The sequence below is a fragment of the Lepidochelys olivacea genome (genome assembly GCF_965140295.1).
Source record: "Lepidochelys olivacea isolate rLepOli2 genome assembly, chromosome: 2".
Classification (NCBI taxonomy): domain Eukaryota; kingdom Metazoa; phylum Chordata; order Testudines; family Cheloniidae; genus Lepidochelys; species Lepidochelys olivacea.
Genome location: NC_140412.1, coordinates 153,010,701 through 153,029,424, shown reverse-complemented (window position 1 = coordinate 153,029,424; position 18,724 = coordinate 153,010,701). Strand labels below are relative to the sequence as shown.

Below are 18,724 nucleotides of genomic sequence, written 5' to 3'. Positions count from 1 at the left end.
CAGATCCCTTCTTTCACTTTCAGGCAAAGGGAGGGCTTGAACTAGGAGGTCTCTCACATCCCAGGTGAGTATCCTAATCCATGGGCTAAAAGGTGCAGGAGAACCTCCCCATCAGCTTCTTGCTAAAACAGCAAAGGTTTGCAGCTGAGATGCCTGAGAAGAAATAGGTGTCTCCCTGTAGCCTGCATTTATGCCCATCTTTAAGAGAGGGATTGGACATAGCACAAACTTCTCAATTTGGCGTCTCATCTTGGCTAGCTTAGATGAGGAGTGGTCTAGGGTGTTGACTTTTACAAATCTCAATTAGAGCAAAACTTCTCTTTAATGCAGACTCTAGCAGGAAGTAAGATTGCAACAAATACTGGAGCCGAATACCCTAGAGATGTGATGTTCCAGGTAAGGTGTGCAGGCTTTGAATGATTAAACTGATGGAGCTCAGTTTAGTAAGGGTCTGTCTGCATAGGTAAGGACTTAATTGAGGGTTAGCTACTTCTGCATAAGGCATCATTAAGACTTCTGTTGCAGGATATGTTTAGCAGCAAAAGGAAACTTAGTGGTAGGGAAAATCAGGAAAAACTGTATGTATTTGAGAAATGCAGCTTTGAGAAATTCTCCTCCTGGTTTACCCTTGCAAGCCTAGATCATGGCTACATGCATAGAGCCTAGAGCAAGACTTTTTAGGAGTGGAGGTAAAGGACCTAGCAGAACAAAGAACCGCTCTGGTTGTGTTATGATAATCCCTTAAAGAAAAGCTCTAATTTTGTTATCCATTAGGTCTTTGAGGGAAGTGGCAATCACAGAAGACATAGTCTTATTGACCCAGTAAAGGGAATTAGAACCTACCTTAGAGCCAAATTTATTCTTCTGCTTTTCCTTAGGATTTTATGCAGATTAATATAGGCCTGCGAGTAAATATCCATTCTTCTACTGAGCAATGTGCAGTCACTGCCTCTTCCAAAAAAATTAAACAGCAGGAAAGAATATCTTTCTTGTTTTGTGTGTTCTTAAGGGAAGCCTTAGAAAAGGAAAAATAACACAGAGATTTCCCTTCTTGAACTGCCAGCTCCCTGTTCACTTTCAGGATAATGTTATCAATATATCCAGAGTTGCAAGTTCTAAGTCCTTCTCACAAGCTACATGGCAGAAGAAGAAAAGAGGTCACTCCAACCCAGGAGGAAACAGGACACCTTGTGGTGTGTGTGTGTCAGTTTATTTGTTTTATTCTGTTTGAAGAGGTTGTCTTGGTCCCTTTGAAAGTTTTTTTAAAGGAATCCCTTCAAAGGTTAACCTTATGACTGTGACACAGGCTTGTTCTGTAAGTTCCCCAGTGTGGCAGGCAGAGCTGAGACAGCAATCTCCCTCCAAGTATTTACCATAGAGTTGTTAAGGAACAGTCCAGAGACTGTACTGTGACTATGAAAGCAGCCTCTCATGGAAACATGAGCCCCCAGGGGGACTAGAATTCTCTGATGAGGCCAAACAGACACAGAAGTTAACAGAAGCTAGTGTGGCATAGCCAGATTCAGGATGATTGGAACGAAGGCCAGGGATGGACAGTGTTGAGGTCAAATAAGCAACATTTTATTCAGGATCATAAAGGTCTCATGACTGACAAGCATCCCATGAAAGAAGGTCCCAGGGTGGCTGGAGTAATCTGTGGCATGACCCGGGTGATATCCATATGTGAGAGGATAAGGGTAAAATGTTAAATGGCCCTGCCATAGTACACATAGAATCATAGAATATCAGGGTTGGAAGGGACCCCAGAAGGTCATCTAGTCCAACCCCCTGCTCAAAGCAGGACCAATTCCCAGTTAAATCATCCCAGCCAGGGCTTTGTCAAGCCTGACCTTAAAAACCTCTAAGGAAGGAGATTCTACCACCTCCCTAGGTAATGCATTCCAGTGTTTCACCACCCTCTTAGTGAAAAAGTTTTTCCTAATATCCAATCTAAACCTCCCCCACTGCAACTTGAGACCATTACTCCTCGTTCTGTCATCTGCTACCATTGAGAACAGTCTAGAGCCATCCTCTTTGGAACCCCCTTTCAGGTAGTTGAAAGCAGCTATCAAATCCCCCCTCATTCTTCTCTTCTGCAGGCTAAACAATCCCAGCTCCCTCAGCCTCTCCTCATAACTCATGTGTTCTAGTCCCCTAATCATTTTTGTTGCCCTTCGCTGGACTCTCTCCAATTTATCCACATCCTTCTTGAAGTGTGGGGCCCAAAACTGGACACAGTACTCCAGATGAGGCCTCACCAATGTCGAATAGAGGGGAACGATCACGTCCCTCGATCTGCTCGCTATGCCCCTACTTATACATCCCAAAATGCCATTGGCCTTCTTGGCAACAAGGGCACACTGCTGACTCATATCCAGCTTCTCGTTCACTGTCACCCCTAGGTCCTTTTCCGCAGAACTGCTGCCTAGCCATTCGGTCCCTAGTCTGTAGCTGTGCATTGGGTTCTTCCATCCTAAGTGCAGGACCCTGCACTTATCCTTATTGAACCTCATCAGATTTCTTTTGGCCCAATCCTCCAATTTGTCTAGGTCTTTCTGTATCCTATCCCTCCCCTCCAGCGTATCTACCACTCCTCCCAGTTTAGTATCATCCGCAAATTTGCTGAGAGTGCAATCCACACCATCCTCCAGATCATTTATGAAGATATTGAACAAAACCGGCCCCAGGACCGACCCTTGGGGTACTCCACTTGATACCGGCTGCCAACTAGACATGGAGCCATTGATCACTACCCGTTGAGCCCGACAATCTAGCCAGCTTTCTACCCACCTTGTAGTGCATTCATCCAGCCCATACTTCCTTAACTTGCTGACAAGAATACTGTGGGAGACCGTGTCAAAAGCTTTGCTAAAGTCAAGAAACAATACATCCACTGCTTTCCCTTCATCCACAGAACCAGTAATCTCATCATAAAAGGTGATTAGATTAGTCAGGCATGACCTTCCCTTGGTGAATCCATGCTGGCTGTTCCTGATCACTTTCCTCTCATGCAAGTGCTTCAGGATTGATTCTTGCTTCAGGATTGACACATGCAGGCTGTGGTGTGCTTATCAATACATGGACAGCTTCTATTTAAACAACTATATATTTATATATTACAAAGCACAGCAACGAGAAGTTGCTCTAAGCTTCAGCCAGCCAAAGCCTGGTCTGATCCCAGCTATCCAGAACCCTGTGTTTCAAAATGGGGGATAACCTTTGATTTCTGTAGGCATACCTTACTTCCTTACACGACAGCTACTGCACACATAGAGTGGATCCCCTTCGGCCATGATTTGGCCACATGCCCCACAAGGCCCCACCTTGCTCCCTGGCTGGCGTTAGTCTTGGTTGTAGCTCCACCCTCCCCTTGACACATCAATCCGTTCTCCACCAATGAGGTGAAGCCAAGAGTTCTCAACCCATCCCACTTAGGACTGAAGTCCACTGAAGGACTGATTCCCAGCCAGCCATGATCTCCCTCAAAGGGAACAGAATCTTACCATTTGGTTAAAGGCATACTCTGTCCAGGCAGATGCTGGATTGTGTACTGATCCTATAGCCAGGCACATTACTAGGCTACTGGGGTAAGAGAGGGAGAAGAGAAGCAGCAGGGGGCCTGGCACACACAAACCCTAGAGTCACCAGCTGAAAATCCCCATCAGAGAGAAGACTGCTATGCCATAGCTATAGAAGTACCAAACTGGTTCTGTGAGAGTGCCCCGACTTCTAAGTAAAGAGCCTGCAGTGCCTCAAATTTTTATCTCATGGTTGCTTCTGTGGTGAATTTATATATAGTTACCTCGTCGTTTCCTCAAACCAGAGGATGCACTGTGTGAATAAACAGAAGTTTTATGCAATTTTATGTTACTGGAAACCTAAACCTCACTGCTTTTCTTAACAGATGGTTCAGATGAGGCAGCAGGATTTCTCCCTGTACAATTCTGTTGTGAAGTCTGTTTTTCCTTCATCTTTGCATATCACCACCTACAGGTGAAATCCTAAAGTCCTGACTCCCAGGTGCTACTAGCCAGTGAACAAAAGTGCTAATGAGTTTGAGCCTCTATTTAGTCCCTTCACAACTACTGCAATGCTACCTCACACTTTTATTTTATTGTGTCTTCCTCTCTTTCTCTCTCACGCACACAAACACAGTCAGTTCCTTTATTTGTTCCTGTACTATATATACTGGACTGAAGCCACTACCCTATTTCTTTGTAGATTTTTAGGTATCAAAGGACAAATTCAATAGTAAGCCTAATGGCAATGTAAGTGGGTAAGGAAACAGTTGTAAATGGTTAGTGATAAAGTAGTGTAATTTACACTAATTTGGGATCCAGCAGGTGACTAAAACTAGTGCAATTTGTATACAAACAGGGAGAGCAAGGAGAGAGGTTATAAGAAAAAAAGAACTAACAAGAGTGTAAGATAGAACAGTTGTCTTTTCCTATGAGCTTAAATGTTGGAAGGATCAGGGCCAAAGATCAGAGGAAATTGTAAGAGAAAAGTATTGAGACCGCAAGAAGGAATTACTTACAAAAGAGTTTCTAAACTATTAATTCACAAATTATTTTATTAGATCCAATATCAGTTTCATCAACCAAATCCACAGAGGCAGAATTGTAAAGGTGCTTATAAAAACATTAGTTTTGCTACAATCTTGGAAGAACCTACATACATATCCTCTAAAGGCACAGAGTCCCCAACAATCATAAAATAAGTATGCAAATATGACATGAGTTCACCAGGATTCAGAAAAGGTATGGATGTTTATATGGATAACAAGAACATCCATGATTACAAAAGTAAGGATAAAAGAATAAATGTAAGTATTTTGGAAGAGATATAAACACTCATGCTTTAGCACATAAGTGGACCTCTGACAGAGATAAGGAAGAAACTTGCTTTATGGGCTGAAGCATCTGTTCCTTACCACTGTCAAAGACAAACTACTGGACTATGATAACTTGTCTGATTTAATATGGCAATTCCTATGCACTAAGCAGACAACGTCTTGTATAGATGCTAATTAAATATCCAGACTTTCAGCAGGAATGTACATGATGAATTGAACAGCTTGTTATTCATAATCAAAATTCTTAGAAAACAATTACAATCACGAAGACAAATGTTTAGATTAGCATCAATTACAAAAATTATCACTTAAATGTACTACAAAATAATTTGTTTTAATGATTTTTGTAGAAAAGGAGTGCATTAACAGTATCAATGAACTGAAGTTATCCATTTTTAAATGTATTTGCTTAATAACTGAACTTTGAATTAAAGCTTTAGTGTGAGTAATTATTACTATGAGTCTGATCTTGAACGATTTGTGCATGCAGAACTTCCATTTAAAGTACATAGCACACACTTCTAAAATTGGGCCCCATATGAATTTAATTTTTCCCACTAAGTCATTTTTAATATTGGTGCTTTATTTCTTAGACTAGTAAAAGATCAGTAATTAATCACTAATTTTACTCCAAAGATAACCTTAAGCAGTTTTATTAGGAATCTGTCAAGTACCATGAACATTTAAAATGTTATGACATTCAGTCAAATATGTGCCATCTGGAGTGTTTGTGCAAAATTATTAGGACCTAGTCTGGCTTGAGATGTAGACGTGCAACTCCACGTTGATTTCAATGAGATCTCTGCTCAACTTTCACATCTCAGGGCAGAATTTGACCTAAATTTACATTTTTGGAATTTAAAAGAAGAATCCTTAACTAATATCTGTTCAAAAGCCACCACTGTAGAATGTTTTAGAAAAATAAACATTTTAAAGTTACTGGCAGGTAGCATTAGTGCAATTACTTTCACTTCCTTACTTGCACACAGTAGGTTAAAAAAATATAGTCACATGTGGAAAAGCATAAAACATTTTAGAAACAGTATAGCTGCCAAGTAAAGAGAACAGTGGAAGAGGAGATTTCTGCAGCACAGTTTATTCACAGTGCCCGTTCAATAGAGTTCAACCCTTAATGTCTTTTAGTGCTCCAGAAAACAAGGTTTATAACTTGTAAACAAGTTACAACTCTTTTCATACAAAAATAGATCAGCTATGTAATTTTTCCAGAGATTTCCTAGCTCTGACTAGAAAGTTAACATTTTCATATTCAGCCATACAGTTGATGACATCTGGATCAACTTCTTTCTTTGAAGAACCATTTTTGGTATTCTGAATTGCTACATGGTCGCAATAATGGTGCTGGATTTCCATTGTAAGAGTTAGACTCGGCTTGTAGGCACTTCTGGGTTTGTACATGGAACAAAGTACCATCCTACAAAAGATGATGGAAAATTATGATTTACAGCACAGTCGTAAAATTAGAGTTATTAATTAAATTTTACCATATTTTAAATGTAACAGGAAACATCTATATCTAAACTTATACTTTTCCTTAAGAGCACTGCATTGAATCCAAGGAGCCTGATGCCAAGGTCAAAAACTGTGTCTTTTGGGTTTACATGAATGTTGCTTTGCAGCACTGGGGCCCAAGAACCTCAATTCCTTTCTTACTGGCACAAGCTGTGGATAAAGGAATCTATGGGTTTCTGCCTCGTATGACCTTGTTTGACAAAAATCCTTAGCTTTTTGCTTATTTTGTAAATAGTTTTTATTTCTGTTGGTAGTTTTAGGAATTCTGTATAATTTTTAAGGTAATTTACTCATCTTGTTTAGGTGGCCATACTTCTAGTTGTACCTCTATTCCAGGTGTGTCTCTTGCCCAGAATCTTTGAGAAGTTAGATGCCTATTTTGCTCCAGGGTAATGCAAGCCTTGGATGGATGCAAGGTCTGCCAGCTCTTCATACACAGAGTCCCCAAGGAACTTCAAGCTGACGCTTAAGGCCTTCTGATTACAGGAGTCTCGAGTTCATCCAAGCGAACCTCAACTCCATCAGCAATGCCTGCCAAGAAATTAGGTTCCTAGGAAGCTACATATCCAACTGTGGAGAAATCAAAGTCCCCTTTCCCAGTCCAGGAGGAGGTTCCAGGACCCAGCTGTTTCCAGGTTATTCCACAACCTCTCTTAGCTCCAAAAGGCAACAAATACCTCAGATGCTGGTGCAGATGCACTGGTTCTGAGGGGAAAACAGGTTTTTGCTGGCACTCTGCTTCTTTGCCACCAGTAGTGGATTACTTGTTACATTTTAAAAATCAAGGATTCTGACATCCCTCAGTGTCAACAAATCTGCAATGTTGGCCTATCCCCCTCCTGTTGAAGGCTTTTCCATCTTCAGCCCATGGAATCCAGGTTCCTGAAAGGGTTGACCAATATCTACTAGTTTAAGTCCCAGTGCCAACACAGGACTTAAACTTCATTCGGATCAGGCTGCTGGGAAGGCCATTTGAACTTTTGTATGAGTGTTCACTGTGCCACTTATCTATAATGGCCTTTCTAGTGGCCATTATTTCAGAACACAAAGTGAGTGAATTGCATGCTTTGATGGCTTGACCCACCACTTACTGTTTTACAAAAACAAAGCAGTACTAAAAGATTATCCTAAGTTCCTCCCAAAGGTGGTGTCAGAGTTCCTCTATGATGTTAGCTTGAGCAGACAGGATTTACAGTACTTATGCCACTCTTCTGCCCATCTTCTGTCTGGGTTGCACTGCTTGCTAGTCTCTCATGAGCATATGAAGAAAGAGAAGTTACTTACGAGTTACTGTGTATCTTTAAGGGGTGCTTCTGCATATTCATACTCTCTATCTCCCCCCTCCCTCAGAATTCTTACACATCTCTGGATTCTGGGGTTCAGAAGAAAAGAACTGAGACTTACACTTACTTCCCTTATCTAGCTTTAAGTCCCCAAACATCTGATGCCTTGAAGCGATGCTTGTACATGGAAGACTGCAGAGCAGGCACCTTCAATCTCATGAGTGTGAACATGCAGAGGCATTCCTCAAAGAACCATAATTACTGGTAAATTCCCCCTTTCTAAGGTATGCTAGTTCAATTAAAAGAATGGACCAAATCCTGCACTATGATCACATGCACAACTACCATGGATTTCCATGGTAGTTATGTGTAATTTGAAGGCCGAGTTTGTCTTAAAGAAACTTATTTCAAAAGCTGTGAATTTAGGTTTAGATGAGCATGGTAAAAGAGCCCAAAGAGATTACTGACCCCTAGACACAACTCCATGTACCCCAAAGAACACATTAAAATGTTCACCATTCCCCATAGGTGTCTTGAAAGTTGGCCAAGATATATACAACCAAATCCTACAGATAAACACGTTGGGACATTACACCACTGAGTTAGTGAAATTGGGCCTGTTTTCAGTTGTTAGACATCCACTTGTTTGGATATGCTGGAATCTGGGCAAACTTTCTTCATTAGCTATGACCTAACTAAAACAGGGAGATTTGAAAGTGAGAATATTTACTGCCTATAAAATTGGAGTTCTCCTAATAATCGGTCGAAAGATGCCTCTTTTGTTTCCTATATTACAGATCACACTATTTTGAAAATAAAAAAGCAAATTTATAGTGCACACTTATCAGATATCATTACAGCATATATTATACAACTTAAAATACATGCCCCTTAAACAGATATCTTTAGAAAGGGAATTAAAGAAAAAAAATCTATATAATTGTTCCCATTACTACCTAGTTTCCTCTTACAAACAGCCTGATCCTGCAAGCCTGTGTTTGGCGCTCCCACTGACTTCAGTAAGAGTTTCTGCAAGCAGATTGGGTTCTTGGTGGAATTTTTCATACATATAATGAACAAGGTCTCACAGAGGGCTTGTCTACACAGTGGGGTAATGCACACAAACATGCTGAACACTGATTTGCTCTGTATAGACCCTGCTGGTGGGCATTAAAGGTTCCCTACTGCACTTTAATGTAGGACCGTTTCAACGGCAGTAAATTACCTTGGCAGGCACCAACTGCATCTACACAGAGCACTTAATGAACAACATGCTAGTGCGCTTTAGAAATCACTGTCATGTAAATGTGTGTTACCCCACCATGTAGGCAAGCCCAGGGATGAACTATTAACAGTTGTCTATTGCAAAATGCAAAAATTTTCTGATTTGGAAATAATTCTGGTAAAACATTGCCATCTTGTATAAATTTTAGCACAAGAAAAATGTAATTATCATTGACAGCATAAAATTTGTGGGCCAAATCACAGGTCCTTTTTTAGTTTTTATTCATTATTTACTTAGGACCTGATTTAAAATCCAGCAGCGTCCATTGAAAACTTCCCACTGACTTCAATGAGTTTTGGATCAGGCCTCATGTCTTTAAATCAGGCAATTACCATCGGTTTCAATACGTGTCACAATATTAACGGTATTATTATACATTATTACCAACATCTAGAGTATACATGTCAGAACATAATACTGAACCTAATAACATCCACACACAAAACCATTATGTTGTCTAATGGCTAAAGTTTCTCACGATGAACAACCAACATCACAAACATAAATATCTAGGGAAACAACATTTAAGTTCTGTTGAAAAACAATACAGCTACTTCACAGCTGCTTATGAAATGCATCATGTTTAGCCAACATATGTAACAAACATCATAAACAAAAATGCAACAAACAACCAATTCTGCTCCTGTAGTGACTGCAGCCTCATCTCTTCTTCATTCTGTTCCTTTCATTTTTCTAGAGAATGATTCTTCAAACTCTGATTCACATCATTAAGGATTCCCATAATTATGCCTCTACATGGCAAAATGCATTCCCCCCCCTTTATATAAGCTTTTCCTAAATGCATTTTAATGACAGGCTATGACCTCTGTTATCAATCTCTGATAAATTAGTGCAATTTTACAGTTTCATATCAATTCTATCCTCCAATTTTACCTCTGTCCTACCTTTTCCCCTAAAAGAGTGTAAGAACTTTCCATTCTACAGCTGGAGATTCTCAGTTTTGGATGCACAAAACATCACATGGGGGCATATGACAAATGGCAGTGTTCTAATTCCTCTCCTAACCTGCTCAAAAAGGCTTGTGCATGCTGCACTGGAGAATGGAAGAAACAATGTAAACCACATTTTCCATCAGCTGACTGCAGACCCCACAAAAGAGTCTGAGCTCCTATTTTAAATGCAAAAAAGAACCCAACCTTAATTATAGCATCATTGCTGCCCTGTCACACTACATTATTCAGTTGAGTAATTTTTTCAGTAACAATTCCCAGTACAAATGTATTATTATCAGTATTTGCGGTAGGAGGTCACCTGAAGCTCAAAAAGGGAAGTTAGGTAGGAACAGAGGTGAAAGTAAGCCGGTACGCCCCGGTATGGCGTACTGGCAAGAGCCGGTGCACCGTACTGGGTCAGCCCGGCTTCCCCAGGTGGCAATTTAAAGGGCCTGGGGCTCCCAGCAGCGGTTGGAGCCCCAGTCCCTTTAAATTTCCTCCAGAGCCCCGCTGCTGGAGCCCTGGGGTAGTGGCTGCGGGGCTCCGATGGCTATTTAAAGGGCCCAGGGCTCCCCTGCTTCTACCGCCCTGGCCCTTTAAATAGCTGCCAGAGCCCTGGTGTCGCTACTCCAGGGCTCCGGGGGCTATTTAAAGGACCGGGGCAGTAGAAGCAGGGGAGCTGCAGGCCCTTTAAATAGCCTCCAGAGCCCTGGGGTAGCGAGGGCTCCGGGGGCTATTTAAAGGGCCAGGGCTCCAGCTGCCTCTGCCGCCCCAGTCCTTTAAATAGCCGCTGGAGCCCTGCCGCTTCCCCAGGGCTCTGGCAGCTAATTAAAGGATGGGGGCAGTAGCAGAGCCTTGGGCTGCTGCTGCTACCCTGGTGGGGGAAGGAGGGGGGGCACTTATCTTACAGGGTGGGCTGGGGCTGGCTCTGACCCCCTCAGCCCCGCCCCTTCCACCCTAGGCATCGCCCCTTCCAGGGGCCAGAACTGGCCCCAGCATGCCGGTAAGTCACTCGACCTACTTTCACCCCTGGGTAGGAAGGGACAGATTCAAAGAAAGCCTTGAAGGTGGTGACTGGTAGCTTAAATGTAATGCAACAGAAGATGGGAAGCTAGGGTAGGGATTCAAAGGGAATGATGTGATGAAGTCAACAGCCATGGGAGAGGATTTTATTGGCTCAAAATCAATACATTAGTTTTAAAAATAAATGCTTCTGAATGCACTGAACTTGGAAGTATTTCAAATCACATTTTTTTCAAATCTTGCTTTTTCTGAAGTGTCTGGGACCCATTAAATATGTGTTATCTTAGGATAGGTCTACACTGCACACTCCTTATGGCAGCACATAGAGTACATACACTAGACAAACCTCTAGCATGGGTATAAATAGCAGTGTAGACATTAAGGCATTGCTTAGATAAGTAAAAACACCTGAACCCTGTGGGTATGTACCCAACACAGCTCTCTATATGGCCAAGCAGTCCCTTCCCCATCTACATTACGATTTTTAGCAATGTAGTGTCCCGGTGGGAGTCTTTTCCCGCTGCACGGAAAGGCTCTGGCAGTGGGGATAGCAGCACATCAAAATGTGCCCTCCTCTGGGCTGAAAGTGAAAAGTGGGGTGGTGGCACCATTTTGATGGACTCCCAATACTTGTCAAAAACTCCATACATTACACTACCAGAGGTGAAGATGGTGAACAGGCACATTTTGATGCAGGGCACATTTTGATGTGATGTGATGGGGAAGGCAGCAGGGACTGTATGGGGAGGGTGCTGAGGGCTTGGGTGAAGAAGGAGGTTCTGGGGCATTGTAGATCGGGGGGTGGGGGAGCAGGATAATCAAGGGTGAGCTATGGGGTATGTGTGACGGCTGGGGTAGCAGGTATGCTTCCTGGACAGCAGGATGTGGGAGGTATATATTGGTGGATAAAAGGATTGTGGGGTTAACAGGGACCATGGGGTGGCAGGGCAGCCTTGGGATACCCAGAAGTTGGAGGAAGTAGGTATGGCAGCAGGAGATGCTGTCGATATGGGCAAAGAGAGGGTAATACAAGTGTTGTATAGGGGGATGTATGTATTTGAATGTAAGGGGAAGGGGATTTTGGACAGGGGAGGGCAGAGAAGAATGGTGGGCAAGTGAGTGGGCAGGGATAGTGGGGACTTCAATGAGTGAGGCATAAGGTCTATGGAGGCAGCAGGAAATTGGCAAGGAAGTCTTGGGACACAGAAAGATAGGGACAGAACGGCAGGAACAGCAACAGGCAGCGGTGTGGGTGGAGGCAGAGGCATTTCTGTGGTGGGCGATGGGGTTGGGAGACAGTGGTATGGTGAAAGGAAGACGGGGAGACAAGAGGTGTGTGGAGACAAGCTGCTGTGTGTGTGGGGGAATAGGAGCAAAGAGACTATGTGGGGGATAGATGAGTGAGGGTCAGGTGGAACAAGCACCTGAAATACTCTCCCAGAACTGGTGCGTCACAATGCCAACATAACACAGTTGGAGGTACTAAGACAGGAGTGCCAGAGGTGCCGAGTGACCCTGCAATCAGGCACCATCAGCACAGAGGGACTGGGCTCATCCCACAGCCCGTTTTCCCAAGACTCTTTCCCCCACACATATCATCACTCACCCTGCTCCCTCCCCCATGGCCACACCAAGACTCTTCAGCCAAAAATGGGCCATTTAAGAATTTTTTTCTGAGTCTCACTTGTTTTGTATTCAGATAGTAAGAAAATTATGAATTTTTGTGATTTGAAAATGGACTCGCTTCCAGATGCTAGCACCACATAAGAGGTAGGCTACTTTTACAAACAATTAATAACATAATTTTGGATTGATAGAAAATTCATCAGAATGGTTTCTATCTAAGAGCTCTGGACGTAATGCCCCAATCCATATACTGGGTTTGTGCTGCTTGCATGATGACCAGAAACAACAAAGTTAAAAAACTGACACGCTTACCTCTCTGAAAACAAATTTCTGATTTTCAGGAATATTTTGAACACTGTCTTGACACAAGTACATTGTCAAATAGTCAGTCTCGGAATCAACTGCTGCACAGGCTTCAGGCTGCCGGGTGTTGTAACGTATTTCATTATGAGATGTATATTCGAAAAACTGCCAACCCCAGAGAGGAAACAAAGGATATTAATTTTACATGTGCAAACAAAAAGCATTTTATTAGAAAAAAGGATGCAGTAAAGGTAACAATTTCCATCTATCAATGTGCTAAAAAGGTCACTTAGAATTGTCTGTTCATTTAGAGTTGGAGAGAAATTCTGTTGAGAGTTTTCATTCCAGGAGTCTTTACTACTAGTACTTACTTTACTTTCTATGGGAAATCAATCCTGCAGCAGTATTATCACCACATATTGTTTCTGGTTGCACCCACAATGTGCTAAATGCTGTACAAACATGAAGGAAAGCAGAGTTCCCTACACTGAAAAAGTTACAAATCTTACAGGTTGATTTAAAAATTTGATTGTAATGCAATAGTTTTTAACCCATATCATCACTACAGTGGGATGGAGACTAGTTTATAGGTTGAGATTAGGCCTCCATAATTTTAGTGTCACAAATAATGCCATTTTTAATTAAAGAGTTGGTTGCTCATTGAAACATTAAAATGTTCAGTTTGATCAAAAACTTGTTTCCAATTACTGTTTACAGTATGCAAGATGAAGTACATTTCACTACGTCAATTTTCAGGATGATATTCTAAGCAAAATTAGGTACAGTTTCTTTTAAACATAAATAGGATTTTAAGGAAGTTGTGTGGCATTGGTTATTGTGTGATATTCTACAATCCAGTTTTGATTGCATTCCTGAGCAACTCACTTCTTGTGCCAATAAGGCTGAAAACACTGTAATGGTAATAATTGGGGTAATAGAAATTTGCTAGGAATTCTAAAAAAAAAACAAACTTTTTTCCTGCTTTTCCTGGAGCTACAGTGATGTTTATCATGGATTTTTGCCAAAATGTGGACTTCATCAAAGGGGACTGGGGAAGTTTAAATAATTATTTGTATTTAGCATGCTTGTAAATCATCTTGAGCACTATTGTGCATGGATATGAGGGATGTTTAAATTGTTTTAGGGGGACTAAGTTATACTTACTATGGTAAGATAAGAGACTTATCCACCCCAGAAAATATCATACACATTGTTATCAGTGCAGCTGCCCCAGTGTTAAAAACAGTTTAACTGACAGCACAGAAGAGAAAACCATTTACAAAACAGTTTTAGGAAGTATGACTGAGGCTTTATGGAAGCAAACATACCCGAAACAATTGAAAACAGCACCCAGTGTTAATATGTATAAAATATTCTAGTATAGAAAGATCAGGGAAAGTAATTTAAAAATACTTTTAAAAAGTCACAGAAGAGAACTGCTGGAGGACCACATTTTATCAATCACATAAACTTCCAGAAGCCACATTGCAAGAGCCTAACACTTTGTAACTGACAACTAGAACTTGCCGGAAAATGAAATTTCTGTTCTCTGGGAAATGCTGACTAAAAAAAAAAAGAATTGGAACAAAATGTCGAATTTTCTTATGGAATGAAAACTTTTTATTTGAAATAATAGAAACATTTCATTTTGATAATGCTGAAACATTATAATATAAAATATTAAATATATAATTTTAAAATTAATGTAAACAAGATGAACTGAAACAATAATATTGAAACAAAACATTTTGACATTATTGAAATGAGAAAGTAGAAACTACATTTTGACTCACCCTCCCATAACATTTTGTTGAAATTGATATGTTTTCCAACTAAATGTCTGCATTTTTATAAAACTGCATTTTCTGATGCTAAACTGTTCCACTGAAAAATTTTCAGCCAGCTCTACTTGCAACATGGTTTACACCACTTTTTAAAGAAGGTACCAATCATCTCAAATATATGAATAATGGAAATATCAATAGTCATGATTAGCACACCACACATGCCCATGCAGCAGAGTCAAGTTATATTTCTTGATTTTATTTTTTATTCCCTCATGTTGAGGACACTGAACCCCAGGAGATCAATTTGAACCTGGAAACAAAGGCAGATTTTGAGCTATAAGAGTACCCAGAAAGACTTTGGGTTTTAAGGTATGCTGTGTGGCCTCTAATCACACACAACGAGGGGTGGTAGGTTTGTCACCAAGAGCATATGGCTCCCACTGACAAAGCACTGTCCACACTGGTGCTTTCTGTCCCTGAAACTTTTGTCATTCAGGGAGGTGTTTTTTCACACCCTGAGTGACAGACGTTTTAGTGACAAAAGTGCCAGTGTAGACAAAGCCTTAATCAGCTATTGCTGGGAAAGGAAGAGTGGTGAGGAAACTATCTAGAACAAAGACTGTAGCTTAAGTTAGGTCTTGGCCATTAGAAAGCGTATTTTTACTTTTGTTTGTTTGTAACCATTTCATCCTTTATTCCTTCTACTTGGTACCACCTACCCTGTGTCCTTCTGTTAAGAAACTTGTTTTATTTTTTACTGTAAACCAACACAGTGCTATGTTTCAAGGGAGGGGTGTGTTTACCCCAGTTAAGCTGATAAACTGTAATGCACTGACTCTTTAAAAGAGAAATTAACTTAATATCTTCCATGAATGCACAGTGGTAGGGGCTGTGCATTGCAGAGAGACGTCTCTGAGGAGCTCAGGGGCTGGAGTTCACTGATTGTTCAGGCACAGTTTGGGCTGGCAGAGCCTTGAGGAGTTTGCTGGTGAAGAAGACAGACCAGCGGGGAAAGGAGCTGACACACAATCTAATCTCCAGCAAAGTTCACTCTTGCTGAGGCAGAGGTAACACAGTGGCTCACAGCTCTGGGTGCCCCCAACAGCATGTTACAGGAATGAAGGAGGGTTGTGCAAGTTAGGAGATTAGGCAAGGGAAATACATGAGGTATTTTAGTTTGGGTGATGGGGGCAAAGAAGGAAAGGCTTTCTCTAGGATGTGGCAGGGCTCATTAGCTTGGTTAGATAATAAAGTTGGGGATGATGTGTGTGTGTGTGAGATGTGGACTGCTGGTCCCTAACTTATATCTTTCCCTACTTCTTTCTCATAGACTTCCAGCCTCCACTCCTCCATTATTGAAACATTCAGCAAACACTCCCTATCAGTGTGGAACTACTGGGGTGGCTGATGTCCATACTATCCTCCTTCTGTCAGTGGTGTGCACCCTCACCAGGAGTACTTCCATGAGCTGAGAGCCACGGCTCTCAGCTCCCTGCCAGGAGCCCAGCAGTCCCCTTGGCTGTCGGCTCCTAGTCGGGAGTGGGGGTCAGCCACCCGGGCTTCTCAACTCCCTGAGCGGGGAGCCTCTGGTCAGCAGCCCAGCTGGGAGTGGGGAGCCGGGCCCTAGCTACCTGGCTTTCTTGTCAATTTCATGGCTTCTGGAGCCGTGAAACTGACAAGACAGCCAACAGAGGATGTAAGTAACACATCTGTCTACACCCACACTGCATCACCCCAACTACACTGACATAAGCAATATGCCTCTTGTGGAGGTGGAGTTATGATGTCAGTGTAGTAGGGCACTTACATTGGTGGGATACGGCAGTTGTGTGTACACTGACATAATTAGGTCGACATAAGCTGCCTTATGTTCCCTTCTCAGGGACCTGCTCACAAAACCAGAAGGCTTTTACATTCCACCCTTCCACTCCCCATTTGTCTAAAACTGATCAGTTGTGAAACAGTAATGTCCAGCTGAGCCTAATCAGTGCTATCTCTCACCACTGGTTCTTAACCATACTGAGAAAGGCACTGGACTCTTGAGGGTTCGAACCCAAAGGCCAGCTACAACCCGTCACTGTGACAAAACTTCCCAGACTGGAAGTGGTGTTCAGCGTGCTTTCAGACTTGCATCCAAGCAGATTTGGCTCCTACAACTCCAAATAATAATGGATCAGCTACTGCAGTCAACACTGGCCTCACTTCCTTTCCCCAGTGAATCCAAATATCTTCCTTCTATACCCCACTCAGACTGATGCCACCCTCCTTATAACTTTTAGCCCAGTGGTTAGGGTAATTACCTGGGATGTGGGAGATCTGGGTTCAATTTCCCCTCCTGCCTGCGTGGAAAAGAGAGTTGAACTTGGAACTCCCATGCTGCAGAAGAGTGTCCTAGACACAGGTCTATGGGATATTCTGGAGAGGACTCCTAACCTCCTATGTTAATGCTGTTCCATATTATTTTTATAAATAATTAAGTAGTCATTGGAGCAAGGACTTGAACTTGGGAGTCCCACCCCCTTGTGCACCATTAACAAATTCTGGTGACCTCTTCTGTGAGTGCCCCCATGTTTTGGAGCAGGGAGTTGAAATTTGGCAGGGCGTGGCCTGTCTGTTGGGGATGTGCCTTTTACAGTTCCAGTTGACTACATAGGAAGACTGGGAGCCAGCAGGGGGCATTATATTGTGATACCTTCACAACAGAATGAGAGTTAATTTTCTTTTATTTCTAATCAAGAAAAAGAATAATTGCAAAATGTCATCCTGTCACAATAACCTTTTAAAAGCATGAAAATAATAGTTCTCTCTATTGGTTTTGCCCTTTTACACTGGCATTTTTTTTTCTATTGGAACAAAGCTGAAATTAATATGTTTTTGTTGAAAAACTTTCATTAGAATATGAAAATATACTAAAAAGGAACAGAAACCCCTGACTATAAAATTACTGGATGAGTGCCTTTTGGAGTTCATGCATTCCTATGGATGTGATTATCTCTGATGTCAATCCATGGAAGTAGTCACTTCTTCCTAACAAGAAACTAGCTGACTAAATTATCTGTTTATCTATTTCATTAATCATCTCACTGAACTACTCTTTTGAGACAGTGTGTTGCAGAAGGAGATTGAGTTGTGGAACAAGAAAAGGGATGACATTCAATGTGCTTAAAATCTAAGATGTGCCTAACCTCACCCAAATCCCTTGGCTTTATGATGTATGACTACACCCCCACCCTTCATCTGTCTTTATATTCAGGGCAGGGACTGTTTCCTGTCTTTAGAAAGTACCCACACATTTTGGCCTCTGCTGCAGCCTAAACAACCAATACTATTAAATACTAATACTGATAATATAGCTACTTGTAATAAATCTTACTGCCACATGATAAATCATAGCAGGAACAACTCTGTTCTCAATTAAATTCAATGGAAGTTTGGGATGCCACCCCCCCCCAAAAAAAGAAGGTAAAATGAATTCTGTATTGAAAGTTTCCCCTTGAAAATAGGTTTGCTCATACCCCTTTATATTTTAATTTTCTTCATAGTCAGACAGTTTCCAGAAGTTTACAAAGGTTACTGGTAAACTGCATGACCTTCCTCAACTCTGGTGCTCCTCTGAAACTATTTATCCTTCTTGGAATAACGTGTCCCTGTTCACCTCCCCAAACCCAGCCACCTGCTCAAGTTTTCTAGTCCCTCCTGCCATACATTTACATTCCTCTACTTTTCAATCACACACCTAGATATTTTACCACCCCTTCCACAATGGGCACACCGTACCTCCTCAGTCCTGGAAGGAACCAGAAAACATACCAGGATGGCTGATACACCAATATATCAGAAAGAGTGCTGGCATGTGGAGACACCAATCAGTCCTCATTAAGCTATGCGAAACCCCAGCATTAAAAGACTACTTACTCAAATATCTTAAGTTATTACAGTCCTGGAACCCTGCAACACTTTCAGAAAGTTAAGGTCTCATGACTGTATGTAGACAGACTAAAACTGTACACAAAACTAAAGCAATTTTTGTACTTGGTATTTCAAACTATGAGATGTATGGTGAGGCTAACAGGCTTCAA

General features: G+C 41.7%; 1 protein-coding gene across 3 annotated transcripts in view; it reads right to left on the bottom strand.

Moving 5' to 3' along the window:
- Positions 1–4,585: 4,585 nt before the first annotated feature.
- The window catches only part of GALNT12 (polypeptide N-acetylgalactosaminyltransferase 12), a 100,807-nt gene continuing 86,668 nt past the window's right edge, over positions 4,586–18,724 (bottom strand). For all 3 annotated transcript variants that reach the window (XM_084621204.1, XM_084621205.1, XM_084621203.1), the window contains 2 exons: positions 12,868–13,023; positions 4,586–6,287 (listed from right to left, as the gene is read on the bottom strand). In XM_084621204.1, the coding sequence (XP_084477330.1) occupies positions 6,150–6,287; positions 12,868–13,023 (294 nt within the window). In that variant the 3' untranslated portion in view covers positions 4,586–6,149. The remainder of the gene's footprint in view (positions 6,288–12,867; positions 13,024–18,724) is intronic.